Here is a 24,645-nt window from a genome sequence, read left to right on the forward strand (position 1 = left end):
CACAATATAACACAGGTAAAATTATCATTCTACACCAATTGTATTGATAACACAAATCTTACTAAAGATATTAATTTTTATTTCTGTTACATTGACTGTGATTTTTATTGGGCAACTGATATAAAAGGTCTCTTGTTTTGTCACCGGATTGTATTATTTTTAATAATTAGATAATCCGATTCAACTTTTTAATAATCAAACTACCAATTCAACCTTAATTATAATTAAGTAACCCACTATATAATCAGGCAATAATAATTCCGTAAAAGAGCAAACGCATTAGCAAACTTCTGTTTTTGTGCGCCTTCAACCCGTTAAGGCTAGATTCGCTGCTTCTTCAACGAACTTTCCAGAAGACAAGTATCTCCTTCACACTAAAGCATGACCATTTTCATCTAGCTTCGTTCTTCAAACCATTGTTTCTGAGATACTGTATGGCTCACAATCACATCGCCACCGATTCACCTCTCTCTCGGCGCATAGTTCGTGCCTTCCTCTACTTCCTCAACTCTGGTATTCTTCTTCTCCTCATTCATTCCTCAATATGCAACACTACCCAATTGAATTGCCTCCGCAAAATTTCATCTTTGTCTCGTGTTTATGCTTTGGGAGTCATTTTATGAACTGGGTCGATTTGTTTTTTCGTGATTAATTAGGTTCGAGTTGCCAATTGTCGTTTTAATCTGCTAGTATGTGTCAGGGTTGAGAAAGTTGTTGTTTGGTTTTCATCTAGGTTGTCAATTTTGTTGCTTGGTTTTTAATTATTTTTTTTATTGTAATCAATGGATGTTCTCTAATTTGGTTCATGAGGAATAGTTGAACCGGGTCCTGGGGTTGATGCTGAGGGCATTGAGGTTGCTAGGGAGTGTTTGGCAGAGGCTTTTAAGCTTAATTCATCTCCTGTGGCTGGTGATGATGTGAAATCTGATTCATTGATTGACATATTCAAGTCTCTTGAAGCTAACAAGCAATGTGAAACTAGTAAGTCAGACGTTGGTCCACTGCCGGATTCTGCGGATGCTTCAAGTTCATTCTTGGGTGAGAATCCTGCTCGTGGGAAGAATCATTCTGAGGCGTCGAAATCTACGGTTAATTCACTTCACACTTATCTTCTTATGGCCCTTGCATTAGGCCAGGTTATTCGTGTCAAATATTAACTCTCTTGGTTGTTGTTATTGACCTTGAAACATGGCTGAAAGCAATAAACATGGCATATATTTCATTATATAAACATGCAGCTATTAAAACCTTTTTTGGAAATCAAAAAACTAGATCAAACTCCTGGTCTCCGTTTCAACAGTGAAAAGATGTTGGGGAGGAGGTGATGGAGAATTTGGGAACAAAAATTGAAAAAAAAAACTGTAAAATCCAAGTACAACTACAATGGGTTATATTTGGTTGTCTTATGTGCGTTTGATTTTGTGTGTTGGGTCAGTGTTCTTCTAGAGTGTTTGCTGTTTTTCTTCAATGAGTCAAACATGTGGTAGTGGTGATGAGAGCAAGCTAGATTACTGGTGAGGAGAGGAAGTGCATGCACACCCGTTGGGCCTTTACATTTGACTTGACTATGTTGAGTGGGACATCCACGTGTGCCATGTGTGTGATGTAGGGAATTAACATTCCACATAAGGCAATCTGTTAAAGATAGCATTCCTCACGTAACGCTTGGACTAACATGAGTAACGAAACATATTTCCAGGAGCTTTTTTTTTTTTTAATTTCATTAACTAAGGTGACAAGTTCAAGGATTAACTTGGAGGTGTGGTCCTTTATTTATATTATCTTAGACTACTAATCCTAGTTTAATAAATAAACGTGAAATATAATGAGAAATAAAATCATTCTTGTGCCTTCACCTAATAGCTTAAGATTTGGGGATAGTTGGTTCGTGACATGGTATTAGAGCCTTTATGACCTATGGTCATGACTCATGAGTTCAGTCCTTGTTATACCCATTGTTCTGATAGAAAAGATAAATTTTAGCATAAGATAGAATGAGCTGTGCATAATGCACATTCCAAGCTCAAGAATCTCTTGCTTGTAAGAGCGTGATGTAAAACCATTCATGGGTAAGCGTAACAGCTTAAATTTTTGGGATGGATGGTTCATGACTGTAATATATATATAGTTAAAATGATCCTAAAGGATGAGAGAGAGAGTTAGTGAGATAGAGAGAGAGGCTGAGAGAGCGATAGTGTCAGAGAGGGATAAGGACCAAGAGTGGATCACGGTGAGGCGAGGGAGAGGTAAACAGAGGGTGGGAGAGAGATCGAGAGAGGATCCCGAAACGCACTACACTAGCAAAAGGCATGGACAAACTTGAAGGTATCAAAATGCAAACTGGAGGGAAAAAGCAAATATTACTACGTTCTACTTCACAAGGTTCCATGACTACTTAACAGAGAAGGACCTATGGGCTCAGTTCAAGAGATGGGGGGACGTAAGGGAGGTCTTCATACCCAATCACCGGAATAATGGTGGCAGAAGATACGGCTTCGTTAGGTTCATAGGTGTCGCTGATGAACGTGAACTAGAGAGACAACATTGTTCTGGGGGGACTTAAGATGTATGTCAATGTCCCAAGGTATGGGAGACGAAAGAAGAGGATCGAAGAGCAAATAGTCAAACATGGTATCATGCAGGAAGGGCACAGCAAAGCAGCGACTGAAGGGCGTCTTGCAAGAACGCGATTCAGAAATCCCTCCATGACCTATGCGAAGGTGGTGTTCGCCAGTAATAACGACGTAGAAGTGCGTAGGAACTACCAACCTCCACATCTCAGAGCTACGGAGTCCCACTCGTCGATCCATCTCGAAGTATCAGAAGGGGAAAGGGGAAAATACACAGATACATGGGTAGGCCGGTTAAAAAACCTGGGAAGTTTCGAGAGAGTTGATGAAGATCTCCCATGGGAGTTAGGTGTGAACGTTGCGCCGAAATATATAGGCGACGACATGGTTCTCCTCCTCGGACTCTCGGACTCCAAGGCAGAGGAGATTACAACGGCAGAACTCCAACACGGCACGACTCCCTTCTACTCGTTACAAAAATGGAACCTGACGATGAGGTCGGGCCATAGACTTGTCTGGGTCCAGTGCTGGGGTGTCCCCCTTGAAGTCTGGGACATTGGGCATCTGCGAAAATTGGTGGCGGCATTCGGAGACCTCATTGAGGTAGATGATGATGTAGAAGAGCTAAGAAGAATGGATAGGGCGCGTATCCTTATCAAAACACCATGGAAACCTTTTCTCCAGCACTCCGTCGCAGCCCACATCGGAGGAGAAACTCACCTGGTGCAGATCGTAGAAGAAGGGTCGAGTGGCAATGGAACACGTGCCCCCGGCCGCAGATGTGTCACCGACTCATCGGAGGAGATAGACTCTGATGATGATGTAAGCGAAACTTGGCGCACGGCGGTGGAGTCATCCGCCTATTCCCAACTCGCACCGAACGACATTGACGGAGACCGGCCTGTCGATAACGACGACAACCAGCTCAATCTGCTACCTGACGATCCGTGTCATGTGGTTTACCCAGCGGGTATTACCCATGACAGTAGGGCCTACCTACCAAGCCTCGATACCCGCGTGAAGCCGCAAAAGGAAATTGGAAAGAAGCAGGATCCTATGGTACAGCCCGAAATCGACTCAGAGGTGCATGTTGGGGAAGGCAACACATGCGAGTCACCAAAGAGGAAAGATATGGGTAGCAGAGTGCCCAAGGGAGGTTCAGGAATCACGGATAAGGAAGGTGCCGTTGCTCAAAAGGGAGAAGCTCCCGACATCCTTGAAGGGGCAAATATATCCCCAAATGGGCCTAACAATAAGTTTAATTTTGAAAGTGGCCCAACAACGGATGTGGGCTCTCCTAACCACACCACACCCTCAACACCACACCCATTCCTCCACACACACTCAACATCAGTCCACCTTCTCACGTAACCCCTATGGTGCCTTTGCTGTCCTTAAAAAAGTCAAATGATTCTCATATCATTGGGCCTGGACAACATAACCACACTGGCCCTATTAACCAAGCCTAGCTAATAGCTCAATACATTATCCCGGCAGCCCACCCTATCAATTAGCAGAAAAAGAAAGGGAATGGAAAGTGTATGTTAGGTCCAGGGGGTGTATAAAGAAGAGGGCCCGCAGTGTAAAAAAGCATATCATACAAGATGTTGGCAATTCCCTCATTCACCAACATCCCATATCGGGGGATGTGTCAGCAGCAATGGATCCGGGACACCCACACATGGATATCAACAACACTAACTAGGGTATGGAGAATAGCACTGGGCTACCTACATCAGGGGAGGGAATCGATGCAGACCACACCAATGAGGCTTCATCCCAATGGGAACTGCAAAAATCATGGGAGTTCACTGTGACTCAGACCAGGCCACAATTGTCAACAAAATTTCCACCATGGAGGCTAGAGACAGGAAGCAGGTTGAGAGACTGGGAGATATAAACCATCTACCATGAATATTTTATCCTACAATGTTAGAGGGCTTGGGAGAGGGGTTAAATGGGCGTCAATTGGAAGGCTGGTCAAGAAATTCCATGTAGATTTGTTGTGCATTCAAGAAACAAAGAAGGATCAAATTGATAAGCCTATGTGCCAGGCACTGTGGGGAGTCTCGGATGTTGGCTTGGATTTTCAGCCAGCAGTAAACACAGCTGGTTACTATGTTTGTGGAATGATCAATCTTTCAGAGTTGATAGCAGGGCAAGGGGTAGAGGCTACATCCTGCTGAAGGGAGAGTGGATCCTAGAAAATCAGAAAGTAACAATTGTAAATGTTTATTCCCCTTGTGACAGTGTAAATAAAAGGGAGCTATGGAAAACTTTGAGGCAGCTGAGGCATCAAGATCCCGAGGGTCTTTGGTGTTTCCTTGGAGATTTTAATAGCATCAGACATCGATCCGAGAGAGATGGGGTGGCCCACAGGGGCATGGAAGCAAACAATATCACTGAGTTCAATCAGTGGCTAGCTGACCTGGAGGTGGAAGAAATTCCTAGTGAGGGGAAAAGATTCACATGGTTCAAACCAAATGGGATCGGAATGAGTAAATTGGATAGATTTTTTGTCTCTCACGAATGGCTCAACAAGTGGCCGGGCTGCACCCAATTCACCTTGGATAGGAACTTCTCGGACCATTGTCCCATCCTGATGAGGGCTAGAAACATTGATTGGGGCCTAAAACCATTTAGAGTATTTGACTGCTGGATTAAAGATAAATCCTTTGACCGGATTGTTACGGAGTGTTGGACAAATACACAACCAACAGGTTGGGGTGGGTATGCACTTAAAGTAAAAATTAAAAAGCTAAAGGAGGTTTTGAAGGTGTGGAATAGAGAGCAGTTTGGTGACACTGTTAAAAAGGTTCAGAGGATAGAGGCAGATTTAAGTAGCCTGGAGGATGCAAGCACAACCAGATAGCTTACCTCTCTTGAATTGGTGGCCCGGAGAAAGTTGCAAGAGGATCTTTGGTTGGCAGCTCAAACTCATGAATCTCTGATGAGGCAAAAGGCGAGAGTAAAATGGATCAAAGAGGGTGACTGTAATTCGCGTTACTTCTACTTGTTGATGAACTCCAAACGCAGAAATAATGACATTAAAGGAGTTTACATTGGTGGCTCATGGGTAGATGACCCAATAAGAGTGAAAAAGGAGGTCTGCAGATTCTTTGCTCACAGATTTAAAGAAGTTGATCAGTGCAGACCAGATTTGAGGGGAGTTCTCTTTGGCAGCATTGGGTTGCATCAAAATGATATGTTGGTGGGCCAGTTTCTTGAGGAGGAAATAAGGACGGCAGTGTGGGATTGTGGCAGCGATAAATGCCCAGGTCCGGATGGGCTGAACTTTAAATTTATCAAACATTTCTGGGAGCTCATCAAGCCTGACATCAGCAGATTCATAGCAGAATTCCACGCAAACGGGATCTTCCCGAGGGGCGAAAATGCATCCTTTATTGCCTTGATCCCAAGGAAGAGCGATCCACAGAACCTTAACGAATACATGCCAATCTCATTGATTGGCTGCGTTTATAAAATAGTGGCTAAGCTCCTAACAAATAGGTTGAAGAAGGTGCTGCCAGGTATTATTGATGAGAGACAATCAGCCTTTATAAGTGGAAGGCAACTGCTTCATAGCGTGCTGATAGCCAATGAGACAATGGAAGAAGCAAAGAGATGTCACAAACCTTGCCTGGTGTTCAAAGTGGATTACGAAAGAGCCTATGACTCCATATCATGGGAGTTCCTATCATGCATGATGAAGAGGCTTGGGTTCTGCCATAAGTGGATCTCTTGGATTGAGGGCTGCTTCAAATCTGCTACGGTCTCTGCCTTAGTAAATGGCAGCCCCACTAATGAATTCACCCCTCAAAGAGGCCTTAGACAAGGCGATCCTTTAGCCCCCCTCCTCTTCAATATTGCTGCAGAAGGTCTAACCGACCTTATGAGAGAAGCATTGAATAAGAATCTCTTCACCAGCTTCCTTGTGGGAAAAAACAGAGAATCAATTAACATTCTACAGTACGCCAATGACACCATCTTTTTTGGTGAAGCTACTATGAAGAATGTGAAGACAATCAAGTCCATAATGAGAAGTTTTGAACTCGGATCTGGTCTAAAGATAAACTTTGCTAAAAGTAGCTTTGGGGCAATTGGGAAATCTATCCAATGGGTGAAGGAGGCAGCTGATTACCTACACTGTAGTATCCTGTCCTTGCCTTTTCTCTATCTGGGAATCCCCATAGGGGCTAACCTGAGACGTAGTGTATTTTGGGATCTTATAATCAGAAAATGTGAGAGAAGACTAGCCACTTGGAAACATAGACACATATCCTTCGGGGGGAGAGTGACCCTTATTAATGCTGTCCTAACATCAATTCCTATCTACTTTTTTTCCTTTTTCAGGGTTCCATCAAAAACAATAGCCAAATTGGAAAGCATTCAGCGAAGATTTCTATGGGGAGGGGGAATGAAGCATAGGAAGTTTGCTTGGGTCAACTGGAAAACGGTATGCCTGCCAAAAGACAAAGGTGGCCTTGGCGTCAAAGACCTTAGAACCTTTAATACAGCATTGCTGGATAAATGGAGATGGGATATTTTCCACAGACAAATGGAACCTTGGGCGAGAGTACTGATTTCTAAGTATGGTGGTTGGAGGGTGTTGGAGGAAGGGAACAGAGGTTGCAATGACTCTACATGGTGGAAGGACCTCATTACAATTCAGCAACTACAACAGAATATCCCTCTCAAAAGAGAAACAGAATGGAAAGTGGGAAGGGGTGATAAATTCAGATTTTGGGAGGATCGCTGAATAAACACTGAATTACCTTTAAGGGATAAATTCTCGAGGCTGTACCAGATTTCCTGTCATCAAAAGCAAATCATACAGTAGATGGGGACATACACAAACACTGGGTGGGAATGACAGCTCAATTGGGGGATACACCTTTTCGATTCTGAAATAGCAATGGCGGATAGTTTTCTTGGGGACATATCACAGCAGCAAATTCACCCCCAACGGGAGGATACTTGGGTCTGGAAATCTGAACCTACATGACACTACTCAACAAAAAGTGGATATGAATTGTTATGGGGGGAACTGATGGAGGAAAGACATGAACATGAATTTGGGGAAATATGGAAACTCTAAATACCCTCAAAGACAGCAGTGTTCACTTGGAGGCTAATTCAGGACAGATTACCAACAAAGACAAACCTTCGAAGGAGACAAATAGCAGTAGAGGATATGTTATGTCCTTTTTGCAGAAATAAGGTGGAGGGGGCTGATCACTTGTTCTTCAATTGTAGCAAAACCCTCCCCTTATGGTGGGAATCAATGTCCTGGGTTAATCTTACCACAACAATGCCACAAAATCCTAGGGACCATTTTCTACAACATGGAAATGAGCTAGCAAAGGGAGTCAAGTCTAAAAGATGGAAATGCTGGTGGATTGCCTTAACCTGGACAATATGGCAGCATAGAAATAAGGTGGTGCTCCAAAATGCAACTTTTCACGGAATTAAACTGTTGGACGATGCCTTACTCCTACTATGGTCATGGATCAAAGCAATGGACAAGGATTTTACTCTTCATTTTAACCAATGGTCCTCCAATCTGAAGGAAGGATTCTGTAATTAGGTGGGGGTAGGTGTGGGTGGATTCTTGTAACACTATACTGTGTCTCTAGCTCTTTCTCAGTCAAAATTCTGGAAAAGCTGGATTCACATCTATTCCTATGTATTTTTAGTACCACTGGTACTATTCTATTAATATAATATATATTTTTTGCTGAGCAAAAAGAAAAATATATATATAGTTGATTTGTGGTTAAGCTGTTGGAGTACCAACTTAGATGATTAATTGCAACCTTTTTAGCATGCTTATTGAGTTTATTGGTTTTGCTAATAATAGTCAATAAACAATTTTGTGTCATATTGATGCTGAAGTATCTCATGATGTATCTCTCTACATTCACAGCAGCACATCACAAAATCACGTTATTTTTTTTTTTTTTGAGAGGAAAAAGATTATATCATATTATCATTTCATTCAATGAGAGAAGAAATACAACTTGGAATAAGATGAAAAACTAGTCTGCTAGCATACAAACCACATTAATGTAAAATTGTTTCTTGCTGAAATTTTTATTCAGTTCTGATTTATTTCATAATATGTAACTTGACCAGGATGAAGATTCAACACAAGGCCCTCATGCTTTTGGTAGGATAATGTGTCCCCTTTATTTTATTTGAAATTCGAGTTAGTATATAATTAAACATTTATGTAGAGAATGTTTTATAGTATTACTTGAATATAATGAGAGATATTTTTGGATGAAATGCTTGATAGTTTTCTCAACACTCAGCTTCTCTTATATATATATATATATATATATATAAACTTAGCTTACAAAGGAAGCTTTTACAGAAAACACAGAACAGAAACAAAAAGTAAAAAAGAAGAACAATAGCCTAGTACAATAGGGATATAATAACCTATTTTCTAACATTCCCCCTCATGCTAGAGCATATAAATCATATGCACTAAGTTTAGAGCATAAAAACTGAATCCTAGGTCCCCTCAATGACTTAGTCAAAATATCTACAATTTGATCATTAGAGCTAATTTTTTCAGTACTAATTTCCTTAGCTCTCGAACAAAGGGACAGTCAATTTCTATGTGTTTGGTTCTTTCATGAAATACTGGATTAGAAGCATATGAAGTGTTGCTTGATTATCACAATATAATTGCATTTGCTGAACTTCACAAAATTTGAGTTCCTGGAGGAGTTGTTTGACCCACATCAGTTCACAAGTGGCTGAAGCCATGACCCTATATTCAGCTTTTGCACTAAACCGAGCAACAACATTATGTTTCTTACTCTTCCAAGAAATCAGATTTCCTCTTATGAATACACAATATCCAGTAATAGAGCGCCTGTCTATAGGAGAGCCTGCCTAGTCAGCATCACAATACCCAGTAACATGGGTGTTTCCCTTGTTTTCATACAACAATCCCTGTCCTGGAGCCCTTTTAATGTACCTAAGAATGTGAATTACAGCATTCCAATGATCAGTGTGAGGAGTCTGCATAAATTGACTAACTACCTTAACTGCAAAAGAGATGTCAGGTCTAGTGATTGTAAGATAAATGAGTTTCCCAACTAGTCTCCTATACCGCTTAGGATCATTGAAGGCTTCACCCTATTCTGCCATCAACTTTTGATTTGGGTCCATGGGACTGTTGACAGGCCTACACTCAATCATGCTTGTTTCTTTCAAGATATCCAAAGCATACTTTCTTTGAGAAATAACAATGCCTTCATTTGATTGAGCCACCTCAATACCAAGAAAGTATTTTAGACACCCAAGGTCTTTGGTCTGAAAGTGGCTGAATAGGTGCTTTTTTAGCCAACAAATTGTAGTAGAATCATTCTCTGTAATAACTATGTCATCAACATAGACAATTGGATAATACACTTTCTTGGAAAAGTGTGACAATAGAAAACTGAATGATCTACTTCACTGTGCTTCAATCCAAAAGCCTGTAAATTTGACTAGATTTCCCAAACCAAGCTTGTGGAGATTGTTTAAGACCATAGAGAGAGCGACACAATTTACAAACTAACCCACATTCCCCCTGAGTAACAAACCCAGGGGGTTATGTATATCTCTTCTTCCAGGTCACCATGTAAGAAATCATTTTTAATATTCAATTGATGAAGAGGCCAATGGCGAATGGCAGCCATAGCAAGGAATAGGCGGACCGTGGTGAGTTTGGCCATAGGAGAAAAGGTATCACCATAATCAAGACCATATATCTGTGTGTACCTTTTTGCCACCAATCGAGCCTTAAGGAGATCAACTTCACCATTAGGCCCATCCTTAATAGCATACACCCATCTGCAACCAGCTATCTTCTTCCTAGGTGGTAGGGAAACTAGTTCCCATGTGCCATTGTGTTCAAGAGCCTGCATTTCAACAAAAGTTTAGGAGACGAGGATGCAAAACAAGACACAGACAGGCTGGTTTCAAGATAGTAGAGACCTCTAGATTCATGTCCTATGCCAATCAACCGACTCGCACCACATTCTTGTATAACAAAGGAATCAGCATCAAATACTACAAAACAATTTAATGATTTTGTCAGCTGACTAAGAGAAACTAAGTTGAAAGGACAATTAGGAACAAAGAACTGAATTCAAGTTTAAAGAAGAAATGGAGACTTTACCAACTCCTTCAGAGGTGACTTTGGTGCCATTTGCTAGGGTGACCAGATGTGGAAATTTTGGAGGAGACATAGAGGTGAATAGAGAGTCATTACTAGAAATATGACCAGAAGCACTTGAATCAATTACCCATGAACCTTGCTATCCACAGATTGAGAAATGCAAGTTGTTGAAGTACTGGAGCCTGAAGATGATTGAGCTTGACTGTTGGACTTCAATTGAAGGTATTCTTAATACTCTTCAAAAAACTTAGGATCAAGTATTTCTGATTTGGTGACATTTGTTGTTTTATCGGGCCAACCAATTATGTAGTAGCATTTGTCTTGGGTATGGCCCGCTTCTTACAATATGAGCATCGAAGGTCTGAATTCGTGTTTCCACCACCACCACCACCACCACCATGTCCTCCATGATTCCCACAACCTCGCATTCCTCTAGTAGACACCATTGCTGAAGCTTCAGAATGCTCAAGTGAGTTCCTAAGATATTTGGCTCCACAGACTGCCACAACAAGGCACAAAGTTGGAAGTCAAGCCTTTTCCATTATTCCTGACTTTCTGTCGGTACTTCAGTGAACTCTTTCTCCAAGTGGTCGTGATGCCCTTGGCCAAGGAACTAGAGTTCCACAAAAGCAGACCAGGAAAAATAATTTTTTCTACCACTCAACTTCACTGAGGTTATGACAGGTGTCCCAGAGAAAGAAACCGTGCGACCAACAGAAGAAGTTCTAGAGGCCATCTTATAATAAGGAGGAGTTGTGCAAACCAAGACGTCATACTCCCTCAAATAGAACCTTCACGAAAGGTTCCAACATGAGAACCCAACACTACTGATGAGAGATAATGAAGATCCAGGACTAGATCTAGGTCTGATGAGTTGTTCTGTACTGTCACGGAAAGTTTCTGACCAGTAGAGGCCGTCGTGTGGACTTCACGCGCCAAACAGAGGGCTTTGGACTAGTGGCGTGTGACAGCACGTGGAGGCCTTTTTGGCTGCGCGACTTGCAGGATTAGGTCGTGCTCACTGAGGTGCACCAAACCCTGGGCTCGCTGGATGTTTTGCTGGTGGTGTACGGTGGCTGGCGGCAGCGGACAGTGGCGCCAGTAATAATCAAGCAGAGCAGGATACCAACTTGAATATAATGAGAGATATTTTTGGATGAAATGCTTGAGTGTTTTCTCAACACTCAGCTTCTCTTATATATATATAAACTTAGCTTACAAAGGAAGCTTTTACAGAAAACTCAGAACAGATACAAAAAGTCAAAATGAACAGTAGCCTAGTACAATAGGTCTATAATAACCTATTTTCTAACAGTGTTATTTATTATCTCGAGGTTGTCAATGACAGCACATTTCTTTCTGGACAAGTTTATAGTTTTGTGGTTGTAACATTAAAATTCTTTTATTTGTGGTACCTTGAGCATGCTTAAGGGTGTGGACCCCTTCAACAAGCATTACTACATATATAATTAACTAAACGATTTTTGTTTTCTTTTACATAGTGATATTTATGGAAGTAAAAGTTACTGTTTTGTAATATATTTTTGAAAGACAATGTGTGTATAACATATTTATGATTTATCTGATTGTGAACGGGTAAAAGGGCAGGGATTAAAATTTTCTTGTTAATTACAACAACAATAGCTTTATCCTTCTAGGTTTTCTTAGAAATGGTGGTTTAATTACTCATTTGGTCCCTTTAGTTACAAAAACTTTTCCTTTTTGACCCTATGCATACCACTTTTAATTCTTTTTAGTCCCTATACATGTCATTTAATTCCTTTTAGTCCCTATGGTGAGGACTAAAGAGATTAAAAATGGTATGTATAGGAACTAAAAGGGGATGTTTTTAAGTATAAGGACTAAAAGGAAAAGTTTTTGTAACAATAGGGACCAAATGAACAATTAAACCAAAAAGGGTGTGCTCAGCCCATGTTCTGGTGCAATACATGAGCAATGCTTGAGGAGCCCAGCACCAGCAGCAAGCTACTGTTTTGGACCCTCCCCTTCAAAAAATGGATTTAATATAACATGGGCCAATAACCCACGTATCAGATTTAACAGCAACTAGTGTTGTTTTTGTTAATTATTGTAAATTTAGATTCTAGATGAGTTTGTTAGTTTTTGTATGGTTTCATTCTGCAAAAACTGTCTTATAATATTAAGGCCGTGTCATATTTTTGTTATTTGGATTTCATAAAAAGTTAGTCATAGCCAAAAACAGCGATTTCAGTTTTTTTAGGCTTTTGTTAATGTGTTCCTTGATCATAGGGTAAGAAATAAAAAAATAGGAAATATTAAATGAAAAACCAAAAAAGAATATAAAAGGAGAAATTTATTAACGTGAGTAATAAATGCTATTTTTTTATTCTTTAACATGTATCATTAAGGTCCACATTACAAAACCTTTCCTTTTTGGGATGAAAGGAGAAAATTATTAAGACCAAGAGATGGTATATCCTCTAAAAAAAGATAATAACAACCCAGAGAGTGATTTCTGAATATTGTGCTTGAAGTGATCCCTCCCCCCCGTCCCCGCCCCTTTTAATTTTTGAGTTCAGTAGTTGATGTCCTATTTAGGTTCAGTTCAAATGGAATCTTGGCTTTAGTTTTCTCAAAAACGAACTTTATGTGGTTTCTTAAAATGTTTAAGTATACATTGATATTCTCAGTATTTGAATGCAGTATCTAAAGATGAACTGTGCGGACAATTCTTTGCTGCTCTGGAGAAAAATCACTATTTTTGGAGCAATACTGATGGGAGTGATGATCCTGGGCAACTGGAGAAAGCTAGTTGTTTATTCGATGAGGCTTGTATGGTATGACTTATTATGCCATGCATAAGCATATGTTGCATTTCTTGCTGATGTTGGAACTTAAAACATAGCTATTTCATTTGCTTCAATACTTACATACACCACAAGGCTTTTGTAAACATAGCAGTCCTTTACTACGGCTGTTATTTTATTATACTCGGTTTATTTCTGTCCTGATATACACAACTATTTCCACTTAGCTAAAAGAAAAGCGCAAAAATAAATTAATACTACACTACTGATTTGGAATCAGAACCCAACATATGTTTGATTTATTGTTTCAATAGAAAGTTCTATGCATTAACCTAAGGTTCTAGAACCATTTTTCTTGCTTGATATAATTAATAAAAATGTTGCAAGTTGGAATTCTATGCACCCTTAATTTGTCATGCCCTGCTAACCTGAGCAACATGAGGAAGCAGGTTGGAACTCAAGAAAGTATGCGTAGTGTCGGTGTTATTGGACTTTCCCTACTTTCAAATTGTGATTCTGATGATGATGATGCATCACTTTATGATATTTATTGTAGGATGAAATGGCGGTTTGACTTGTTAGAGATGGTAGAGGGTCAAGGAAGAGAAGACGAGAACCTATATGAGAGCATGTTCAGCACAAAGGAAGAACATAGAGAAAAAAAGGCTTAAATATGTTTTTGGTCATAATAAAGTTTTGAATTTTGTTTTTTGTCTCTAATATTTTTTTAAGAAAAACTTTTTGGTCCCTAATAAATTTTTTATTTTGTTTTTGGTCCTTAAAGAGCTACCTAAATAACTTTATTAGTTTATTTTACTTTTCAGAGCACTATCTAAACAAATTTAGGGACCAAAAACAAAATAAAATTTTTATTAGGACCAAAAAAGTTTAAATTTCTTTATTAGGGAGAAAAACAAAATTCAGAAATTTATTAGAGACCAAAATCATTTAAGACAAAAAAAAATCCTCATTGATTTGTAAAATTCATGTTTGGTTTGGCTTATTTTAGAAAAATAATCACTTATGTTTGCTAGGTTCTTGAGATAGCTTTTGAAAAATTAGCAAGTAATTTTGAGAAACAGTTGCAAGTGTGTGCGCTTAGAGAATCCCTGTACAAGATGAATGGTTTACCAATCTGGTTAGATCATTACTGTAGAATATAAGATGTTTGGGAAACTTGACTCAATATGGGTGCAGCAGGTCCTTTATCATTACTGGGAAATGGTTAGTGTGGATGTGGAGTTGCTGGCAGTCCTCCTCTATCTCTGTCCTTGTCAATGGAAGTCCCACAGAGGAATTTGTGTCTCAAAAAGGTATTCGCCAAGGGGATCCTCTTGCACCATTTCTCTTCTTGGTGTTGGCGGAAGGATTAAGTGGGTTGATTAGAGAACCAAAGATAAAGGATTCTTTCCTGGTGTTGACATGGGGAATGAGAACTTGAAGATCCCACTCCTTCAATTTGCGGATGCACCATATTCTTCTTCAAAGAGGACATGAAGGAATCCATCACTTTGAAAGCAATTCTTTGGAGCTTTGAGTTGGCATTGGGGTTAAAAGTGAACTTCTCCAAAAGTAGTTTGATGGTGTTAGAGTAGATGGGTAATTCTACTCATCTACTCTAGGTGGGAATCAATGTAGATCAAGAGGAGTTTGTGAGATATGCTAAGGTTTTTAATTGCACCATGATGTCGACTCCCTTTATCTACTTGGGCCTACAGGTGGGGGCGGATGCAAGGAAGCTTAGCACATGGCAACCGGTAATTGAAAAGGTGAGGAAGAAATTGACACCTTGGCGAAGGAGACATCTCTCCTTTGGAGGAAGGATTTGCTTGGTAAATTCGGTCCTATCATCTTTATCATTGTAGTATTTATCCTTTCTTAACAAAGGTCCTTAGCATCTTAAATAGGTTTCAAAGAAATTTTTTGTGGGGGCGAGAGGTGAGGAAAAGAAAGTGGCTTGGGTCAAGTGGGATGTGGTGTGTCAACCGAAAAAGGGGGGGGGGGGGATTGGGAATAAAAAATTTAGAAGTTTTTAAAAGGGCCTTGTTGGGGAAGTGACTTTGGAGGTTGTTGAGTGAATAAAATGGCTTGCGGTGAGAGGTTTTGATGGGAAAATATGGAATCACACACTTGGATAGTCTTGTAGGGGGTTGTTGTGATAAGAGGGGTTCCCAATGGTGGTGTGATCTCATGAGTGTTTGTGAGATTTTTGAGAATGGGTTGGGGTGGTTTCAAAAACGGGTTAAAAGAACAGTGGGGGTTGGGAGGGAAGTGAGATTTTGGGATGCTAAGTGGGTTGGAGAGGAAGCTTTGTGTACCACCTTCAATAGACTTTACTCAACAAAAAAATAGTAATATTGTTGATATGGGATTTTGGTGTGGGAAAGAGTGGAGATGGGACCTCTTATGGAGGAGACCGTGGTTTACATGGGAACAATCTTTAGTGCAAAAACTAATGGGTGTTATTGGGGAATTTGGGCCATACAAAAATGGTAGGGACGGATGGATGTCGAGTAACAATGCGGAGAAAAAATGTGGTCAAACATGTTTATGGAGAGTTGATTAATAGAGATGCTGGAGAGGATCGAAGTTTCTATAAACAACTATGGAGACTACCTATTCCCTCAAAGGTCAAAGGTTTAGTGTGGAGAGTGTCCCATAAGAGACTCTAAACGAAGGATAATTTGCATAGAAGAAACATCCTTCCACATGGTTCCAACACATCTTGCGTTTTCTGCAATTCTAGTGTTGAAACTTCTGAACATTTGCTTTTTGTGTGCTGTTTCTCTCAAGTATTTGGTCAAGATGCTATGCTTGGCTTGGTGACATGAGGGCACTGCCATCTGAATGCAAGCAACACCTTTGGCAACATGCGTGGAACGTTAGAGGACCCAACTCTAATCTGGTTTGGTGGGCTGTATGGGCCTCAGTAGTTTGGGAGATTTGGAAGCAAAGAAACAATATCATCTTCAACCAGGGACACTGGGATTTGGACTCGGTTATGGATGCTATTCAGTACAGGGTCTGGAGCTGCTGTAAGGTATATATTACAATGCACTTTAATCAATGGTCGAGTAACCTCCAACAAGGTTTTTTGCAGCAGTAGTGGATAGTTTATTTGGGTCAATACCAGATGTATATTCCATTTTTTCCATAGTATGGTTCCTGTTCAGACTCTTGTTGTCTGATTGAGGAACCATTTTTATGGTTTTTTACCCCTGTAATCAGTACCTCTGGTACTTCTTTATTATATATATATATATATATATATATATATATATATATTTGCCGATAAAAAAAAAAGAGGTATATATTAGAGGGTTTGACTTCTCATTGTATGTGTGGAGAGTGGATCCTGTGAGCTGTTTGCAACAATTGAGGTAGCTATTGACCAGGGCCAAGGCGTGATACTGTGATGCATTAGGGTGGCTGAGTTTTCACCAATGTATGCGGGTTATGTGTTTGTCCCTGTATAAAACTTTGTAATCTTGTAATTCTGTTGTGCTGTTGTGTGTTGGGTCTGCACGTCTTGCGACAAATCCTTACCACTTTTAATCAATATAATTATTCTTTAGCTGTGCAAAAAATAAAAGGGTGCAGCTGGTCTTTGTGTTTATGTTCAATAAATTAGGCTAGCAGTACAATGTAGTGCAATATAATACAGAAGACAAAAATACTGTCTGCATATTTAGTTACGTGTAATACAATCAACTCTCAACCCCCCACCCCTCAAGTTGGTTAATGGATGTAATCATACTCAGACTTTTATAATCAACCCTACTCCCATTAAGTAAGATGTCAACTATCTATTCTTTAGTCCTAACATGTCCAGTGCATACAAGTCGTTGGTGAACTTTTTCCTCAAATAAAATGACAATCAGCTTCTATATGTTTTGTTCTTTGGTGAAATACTGGGTTTGAGGCAATGTTAATGGCAGCTTGATTGTCCAGCAAAGCTTCATAGGTAGAGTCCCCTTATGTAACCCATATTAACTTAATTTTACTTTAGACTTGATCTTGCTGCTACATTTTATTTCTTACTTTCCTAACAAATTAAATTTCTTCAAGGAACACATGGTAACTACGAGGGTGGTTTTTAATCTTTAGGGCAACTAGGTGAATCTACAACAGGCGAAGCTTCTACTTTGTGGTTCCTTTTGTCTTGTAAAGAATATGGAAACCTATAGCTTCTGTCAAGTATCTCAAGGTGCACAACATTGTATCCTAATGAGAACTTTGAGGAGATGGCATTAATTGACTGACTACACTTTATAGGAAAGAAATGTCTGGATGTGTCATAGTATGATGATGGGATTAAGGGAAATTATAACAGTTATTGACAGAAATTATGAACAGTTACATATTATTAAATGTTTGTATTGTTTCATTAGGTTCAGTTATGTATTATTGTATTTTAGGAGCAGTTATTTTATATTGGTTGGCAGTTATTAAGCTTTATAGGAGCAATTATTATGTAAAATTCGTACAAAAAATGCCCTGTAGGAAAGGAGTGTGCAGAAGTGTGTATTTGGAAGTTCTTTGGACAGAGAGTTGTTACAACACGGACAGATTTTGCTGTAGTTTTATAGTCAACTAGTGTGCTTAAATATCTAATTTCAGTTTATCAACCAATGTCATGTAACTATCTTAGATTGTAACCTCCATAATGTGCAATGACTTGAGTTTCACATTTAGAACCACCAAAGTATCACAAGGTCTAGTTCTTATTGAGATGGAAGGAATGATTTCTCTTGTATATTGTTGAGCGATTTGTACAATTTATATATATACTCAATCTAAATCAGTCCCATAAGTTTAGGGATTATGACCTAGCTATATAAGGAAACTAAATAATATGACCAACCAACCTATCAGATGAATTAAAATAAAATAGGGAAACAAGAAAGCAGGGAAATAAAATTTTAGGGGAAATAGAATCAAGATAACATTAAGGTAGTGTTTGAACCTATCTTTACAGTTCCAACTTGCCAACCTCAGGGGAGGTCAAGAATATATATGCCAACTTAGCTAGAGGTCTTAAGAGTAATTCAACATCATATGTCTAATAATAACCTTTGGCAACCAGCTTAGCCTCGTCAAGAGCAATCATTCCATATGATTGATTTTAACTACACACATCTGCTTACTACTAATTGCATGTTTACCAATAAGCAAAGAAGATCCTATGTTTGGTTTATGCTCTACAGCTAGCATTTCCTCTTCCATTGCATGTTGCAATCCATCATGAGTCAAGGCCTCGGGTCTAGTTTTGGGAATTGAGACAACATTGAAAGCAACAAAGGATTTGGAGGAAGGAGGAAGGAGAAAGTTGTTCATATTGTATAAAGGGAACAATAAAATGTTGAGTGACACAAATGTTTACCTTATGGCATTGCGAAGATCTAAAATTGGATCTTGAGATGGAAGGAAGGATGAAGTGGGTGAATTAGCAGGAGGACCCGGTTTATCGATAAATGCTTTGTTTGAGGTGGATAGCAGAGTATGGGGATGATGAATATACACATCTCGAATGGATGACCAAGGTGGTGGACAAGAAGGAACTTTTGCTAAGGAAGATGTAGACTCAGAATTAGATTGTCAAAACCATTTAAAGATGTGGACTCCGACGTAGATTGCTTGTGTGTAAACTAAATGTACACTAGAAAGAAAAAGAACTGAATATATTTGAGTGTTTGTAATACAAGTTCTAATCCCCTTTTAAAGACTAAATGGATAAACCTATTAAAGGAAATAGGGAAACAAAACATAAAAAGGGAAATGGGGAAAGTAGGAAAAGACTAACCAAAACAAAAGGGAGAATAGGAAAATAAAATACAAAATCTATCCTAATGAGATACAACGAGATTTTATTCTATTTACTACTATTGCTATTTTATGTAATTCATTTTAATATCTTGCTTTTTGCATGTTTAATTCTACAAAAACAGCAGCCTAGTCTTATACGTGGTGGGGTTGGCTATGTGGATCAATCAATGCCATTGGGCTGATGGGTCCTATCAAAAAACAAATTTTCAGTAAAACTGTCTGTTTAATTCTGATGAAATCTGCTTCTATGTAGGAAATGGAAAGATGTGATTGTCACCAATTTAGTTTGAAGAATTTGGCTGAATCACTAAAAACACTAGGTATGATAAGTGACTTTGACTTTAAGAAGCTTAATTTTTTCCTTGGATGGATTGAAAATCTCTCGCACCCACACTCAAACTGTGACATACATGACGTGTAGTACATCCTTTATTTGTCAGAATTGAAATATGCAATTCTTTTTTTTTCTTTTTAAATCAAAATAAAATGTAACGCATTTATACAGTTGGTAAAAGCCAAAACTTGACTTTATGTTGCACTGCAGATTGGGGTGATTAGATCGTTTTTCAATTTGAATCTATGAAAGTTTTGTTAGAATATTTATACAGTGATAGATTTTAGGAAGATGATTTAGTACTTGAAATTGGGTTTTCACTCAGGTAACAAGGCAATGCAATCTAAGAAATACTCTGATGCAATTGAGTTGTATAATTGTGCCATTGCAGTCCATGAAAAGAGTGCTGTTTACTACTGCAACAGGTATTCCCTCCAGTTTATACTGTTTAAAAAATATACTATACTGGTTTTAGTATATCACTGAGTTCATAGTTTTAGGAGGCATTTGGAAGAGCTTATGAAAATAGCTTATAACTGACTGCCATAGGCCATAAGCTCTTTTTAGCTTATTTCAGTAAGTTTGTTGGTGTAGCTAATCAAAATAAGCTCTTTCTAGCTTATTCCAATCAGTTTAATAGTTTGTTAACTTAGCAGTCTTTTCAAAGAAATGTCTCAACTTTTGATTTTTGTTTTATGTAATAAATAATTAATATGCTTTCATAAAGTATTAATGTTGGGTAAGATTGATATTGATTATAAGGTAATATTATGAATTATATGTAGAGACTTCCTCCTCCTTTTTTGGGGGGCGGGGATGGCAAGACATTGTTAAAGGTGATGCTAGCTAGGATTTTGTGGGATAGCAAATTTGATTAAAAAGTAAGTTGGATATGTTCTGTACACCCTTGTATAATTACGACAAACAAGTTTTGTAGATGTTCTAAATATATACGTTTTATTATGGAGTTTAGAAAAGAATTAAGGATATCTGCTTTAACTGATCAAGGAGAAATTATATTGAATGGTTCGTTGAATTTCTAGTACTAATAAAATAAATCAATTGGCAAATGTCCCTCAGGTTCAATGAACCTTACCCGTGAAGAATGAATGAGGACAGAGGGAGTGATGGTGGATCTCAATACCCCGTGTTTATGTGTCTCTTCTTTCAATCTTTCTTTATTTGGATTTTGTCTGGTTCAGAATAGCTTAGGCACCAGTTCATTTAACTCATGAATCTGCATTTTGCTCCTTCGTTTTTTGACATATATCAGGGCAGCTGCTTACACTCAGATTAACAAATATACAGAAGCAATCCAAGATTGTCTTAGATCCATTGAGATTGATCCAAACTATACCAAGGCATACAGTCGTCTGGGTTTGGTTTATTATGCACAAGGAAATTACAGAGATGCTATTCATAAAGGCTTTAGAAAAGGTTGCTAAATGATTATATTCATCCCCAAAATTTATTCTTATAATCTGTTTTTTTATATGTTTTTAGTAGAAATCGTCTGGAGAATGTTGGCTTTATTGTTGTTATATACTGTTACTTTTAAAGGTAAATGGTGGCGATCCATCACCTTACTAATGCAATGTTAATCAAAACTTGAGGTTTTTCTCAAAGTTCATAATTGGTTAGCTTCTTTTTTGCCATTTGGGTTTCCTACATCTGCAGGAGCATGTTATGAACATTATAGTCTAAAGAATTGATTTTACTGAAAATACATTCTGTATTTATCAGAATTATAGTTGAAAAATGATTCAGTCTACAGAGTTTTAAACCGTTATTAATGTCATTATGAGTATTGGATTCAAGCTGGTTGGAATTTGGAAATGTTAAATCCAGTAAATCTTGAACTCAATTTATTTACTGTAACATGTTTTGTGTCTCTGCAGCCTTGCAGTTGGATCCCAATAATGAGTCTGTCAAAGAAAATATACGGGTTTGTTCTGTTTTTGCTTTTCCTTATGCTTCTCTTATTACTTTTTCTATGTGATTGTAATGTTTTTGTAAACCACAGGTGGCTGAGCGTAAATTACTAGAAGAGCAACACCGTGCATATCCCAACCAGGTATTACAATTATTATTATTATTTAAATAGTTTCAATATAGTTTATTATTATTATTGTTGTTGTATAGTTTTAATTTGTATCATTTGTACTGCAAGGTTCAGGAGTACATATCCTTTGTTTTCTTTTTTTTCTTCCAAAATAATATTTAGTGAATTAGAACACAATTTAGAATAGCCTTTTCCAGAAGAAATACATAATATCGTCATATTGTGGTTATTGTTGTCTTCCACAACTTGGCTCTCTCTTGAACTCCCCGGGCCCTAGGATTCATGTTACTCTTATGTAGTTTTGTTCATTAATCTCTATTCATTTAAGCTGTAAATTTATTGTAGTTGTTACTTCACTCTAAAATGCCAGCAAGCATTTTTGCTTCTCCTTCATCAAGCAGTGATTTCATTTTATTTCTATTAAGATAGCTATAGCATTCTGATATCTGTTTGCTACTTTGCTCTGAAGTCTAACATAATTTTTTCAGCTAAACATTTTTTTCCTCTTTCATTCTCTAAAGAATACAAGATCATCTCAAGAATTCCCAAACCAATCTGCACAAGGAGGATCAAGAAGCCATGGCGAGCCACCTCCATTTTCCTCTATGCCGTTTAACCCCCGTGATATTGCAAGCATGTTCATGAACTTCACGAACGCTACAAATGCACAGCAGCAGGGGTCACATTCTCAGGAAAGGCAAGAAGATAGCAATGGTAGTGGAGCTAGTGAGCCTGAAATAAGAATTGGGGGAAATATTAGTGTAAACATGGAGGACATGCCAGAGGATATAACAGGGGCCTTTCAATCTATGATGGAAATGTTATCTGGGGCTGCACCCCCCGGGCAACCGCAAGATCAAATGAATGGAAGAGCAGCACCAAACTAAGCTATTTCAGCATTCTGAGACTGTAAAGACTCAGACTCACAAAAGTGTTAAATATTTTTTTTGCTTGTTTAATATTTTTGACAGATTACAGCATTAACTAACAAAATTCTGTGTTTACATCATATAGAGCTTTTGAGGCACTACCCTTTTCGGAAGCACAATATATAGTTGCCTTTCGCGCAATATCCATACCTTACAAGCCTATGGGCTGGGACGTGTAATTTACTAAAGGGCATAGTTGTCGTAGCCAAGTTTAGATGATCATTTCTTGCAAATCTTTTTTGTGTATACTGTGAAGAAAATAAAATGGTAAAATGAATTAAACTTTTTTAAAGTTAAAATTATTATTTTATTTTTTAATTCTTTTTTCTGTAAGTGTTTATTGAAAAGTTTATCCATACAAAGTCTTAGTAGTATTAGGTTATTTGCAAAACTTCTACATGTGAGTTTAATATTATGATTGACATGATTGTCATATTTTCATACAAGGGAATTTTTTTATCTATTTTAAGAAATCACTAGACACGTTGAGTTTTGTTGATTATTGTTTTATATATATACTTGGTACCAGAAGAAGAGAGTGGAGAGGGTATTGCATTTGCCATTTGCATTTAGATTGGAAAAGTGGTTGAGAAGAGAAAAAGGAAAGATACAACGCAAAATGTAGAGAAAAAGTGGAGAGATGGAATTGTCACTTTTTTTCCTGGTATATTATTTAGTAGAAAAAATTATTTTGTTCTTATCAAGTTTGGAAGAATCTTCTCACGACGGTGATTTTTCGTGAGCTTCTCTATGAATAAGGGTGAGAATACTTGTAAAGACACTTCAATGCTTAAATTAGAAGTGTAGAGATAAACATGTATATAGGTATGAGTTAGAATGAGAATACAATACTTGAAATGTAATAATCTTTTTATAGAGAGGGAATTGGGTGCATAGATCTCAATTTTTCTTTGTAATAAAGGAAATATATGGTTTTATCTTATCTTTTCTTAAATAATAGATATTTCTTGGATTTAGAGATTATTCGTTATTTTTTTGTTGGCAGATAGAGTTTTCCTCTTTTCTTATTTAAAACTACTAATCTTTGTTTTTAAGTTATTAACTTGATCAAATACCGAGTATGATACCTTGTCAAATCTAAGTAATAAATTACTGGGCCGAGTAACGACTTGTCAAGTAGGAGTTGAATAGAAGCCCCCCAAGCTCCGAAGTAGGTTGAAAGAGCTTAATTCTTCAGCATTGGATTCTTCCAAACAATGTTAAAAGTTTCTACACGGTACCAAATCTAGGTGACAAGATACTCGAAATGTCGTTATGTTAACTGTTATGTCTGTTTCAAACACATTAATGCTTTCGTGCATTTTTTACAAAGGCGCAATCATAACATCCTTTGAATTTCAAAACGTTTGATAAGACCACCAAGAGTCACATCTCTTCCCAACTGTTGATATAGGGGTTTTGGGGAAAGATCTATTGGTTCAAACGGGTACGTCTCTTGGTTTACTAGAAGCTTCCAGAACAATATAAAAAAGTGAGACATTTCTTCTCACTTTTACTATTCCTCTTTCTGGTCATCCTCCTTATCTTCAATAATTTATCTCCAATCAACTTTCTTTTCTCTAGCGTTCCTTCCATACATTACTTCTTCATCCAGGTATGTTGTTGTCAACCTTCTACTATGTCTTTTTCTGAGGAAGGTTCTGCTTGCTCCGATGATGGCCGAATGTTGTCGCCAGAGGTCCGCCCTATAGGGGAGAGCTCCAATGATGACCACACCCACCCTCATGGTGGTTCTGACGTTGCTAGCAACCAAGTCTCCGACATTTGCATTGGTGATGTTGTTAGTGGCATTGTGATTCCTCTTGACGTTGGTCCTGCCATCCCTATAGGTGGTGTTGCCACTAGGAAAGGGCCACATCCCTATTTCGGTGTGCGTCTTACTCTTATGGAGGATGAGGCCGAATCCCCTCGGCCAAATCCTCCTCAGAATGTTAT

At 38.3% G+C, this 24,645-nt stretch overlaps 1 protein-coding gene across 5 annotated transcripts; it reads left to right on the forward strand.

Annotated features, from left to right (window-relative positions):
* The first annotated feature begins 256 nt into the window (after positions 1-256).
* Positions 257-22,981, forward strand: LOC114385474 (small glutamine-rich tetratricopeptide repeat-containing protein-like). Of its 5 annotated transcripts, none has more exons than XM_028345573.1 (10): positions 259-513; positions 811-1,088; positions 8,706-8,739; positions 13,435-13,568; positions 19,618-19,684; positions 20,024-20,123; positions 20,972-21,135; positions 21,597-21,643; positions 21,722-21,772; positions 22,249-22,981. In XM_028345573.1, the coding sequence occupies exons 1-10, from the start codon at positions 435-437 to the stop codon at positions 22,645-22,647; spliced, it is 1,353 nt and encodes a 450-aa protein (XP_028201374.1). In that variant the 5' UTR covers positions 259-434; the 3' UTR covers positions 22,648-22,981. The 5 variants fall into 5 exon arrangements, with proteins under 5 accessions (XP_028201378.1, XP_028201374.1, XP_028201376.1 ...); XM_028345575.1 differs by having other exon boundaries at positions 260-513; positions 22,282-22,981; XM_028345574.1 differs by having other exon boundaries at positions 260-513; positions 817-1,088.
* The last annotated feature ends 1,664 nt before the right edge of the window (positions 22,982-24,645 follow it).

The sequence above is a fragment of the Glycine soja genome, chromosome 14 (genome assembly GCF_004193775.1).
Source record: "Glycine soja cultivar W05 chromosome 14, ASM419377v2, whole genome shotgun sequence".
NCBI lineage: Eukaryota > Viridiplantae > Streptophyta > Magnoliopsida > Fabales > Fabaceae > Glycine > Glycine soja.

Bases quoted from the DNA above. Each gene is read 5' to 3' on its own strand.
- LOC114385474 (XM_028345573.1), top strand. From the start codon at position 435: ATGGCTCACAATCACATCGCCACCGATTCACCTCTCTCTCGGCGCATA. The intron at 13,569-19,617 runs GTATGACTTATT...GCTTCTATGTAG, and splicing joins TATTCGATGAGGCTTGTATG to GAAATGGAAAGATGTGATTG. The intron at 20,124-20,971 runs GTATTCCCTCCA...GACATATATCAG, and splicing joins GCTGTTTACTACTGCAACAG to GGCAGCTGCTTACACTCAGA.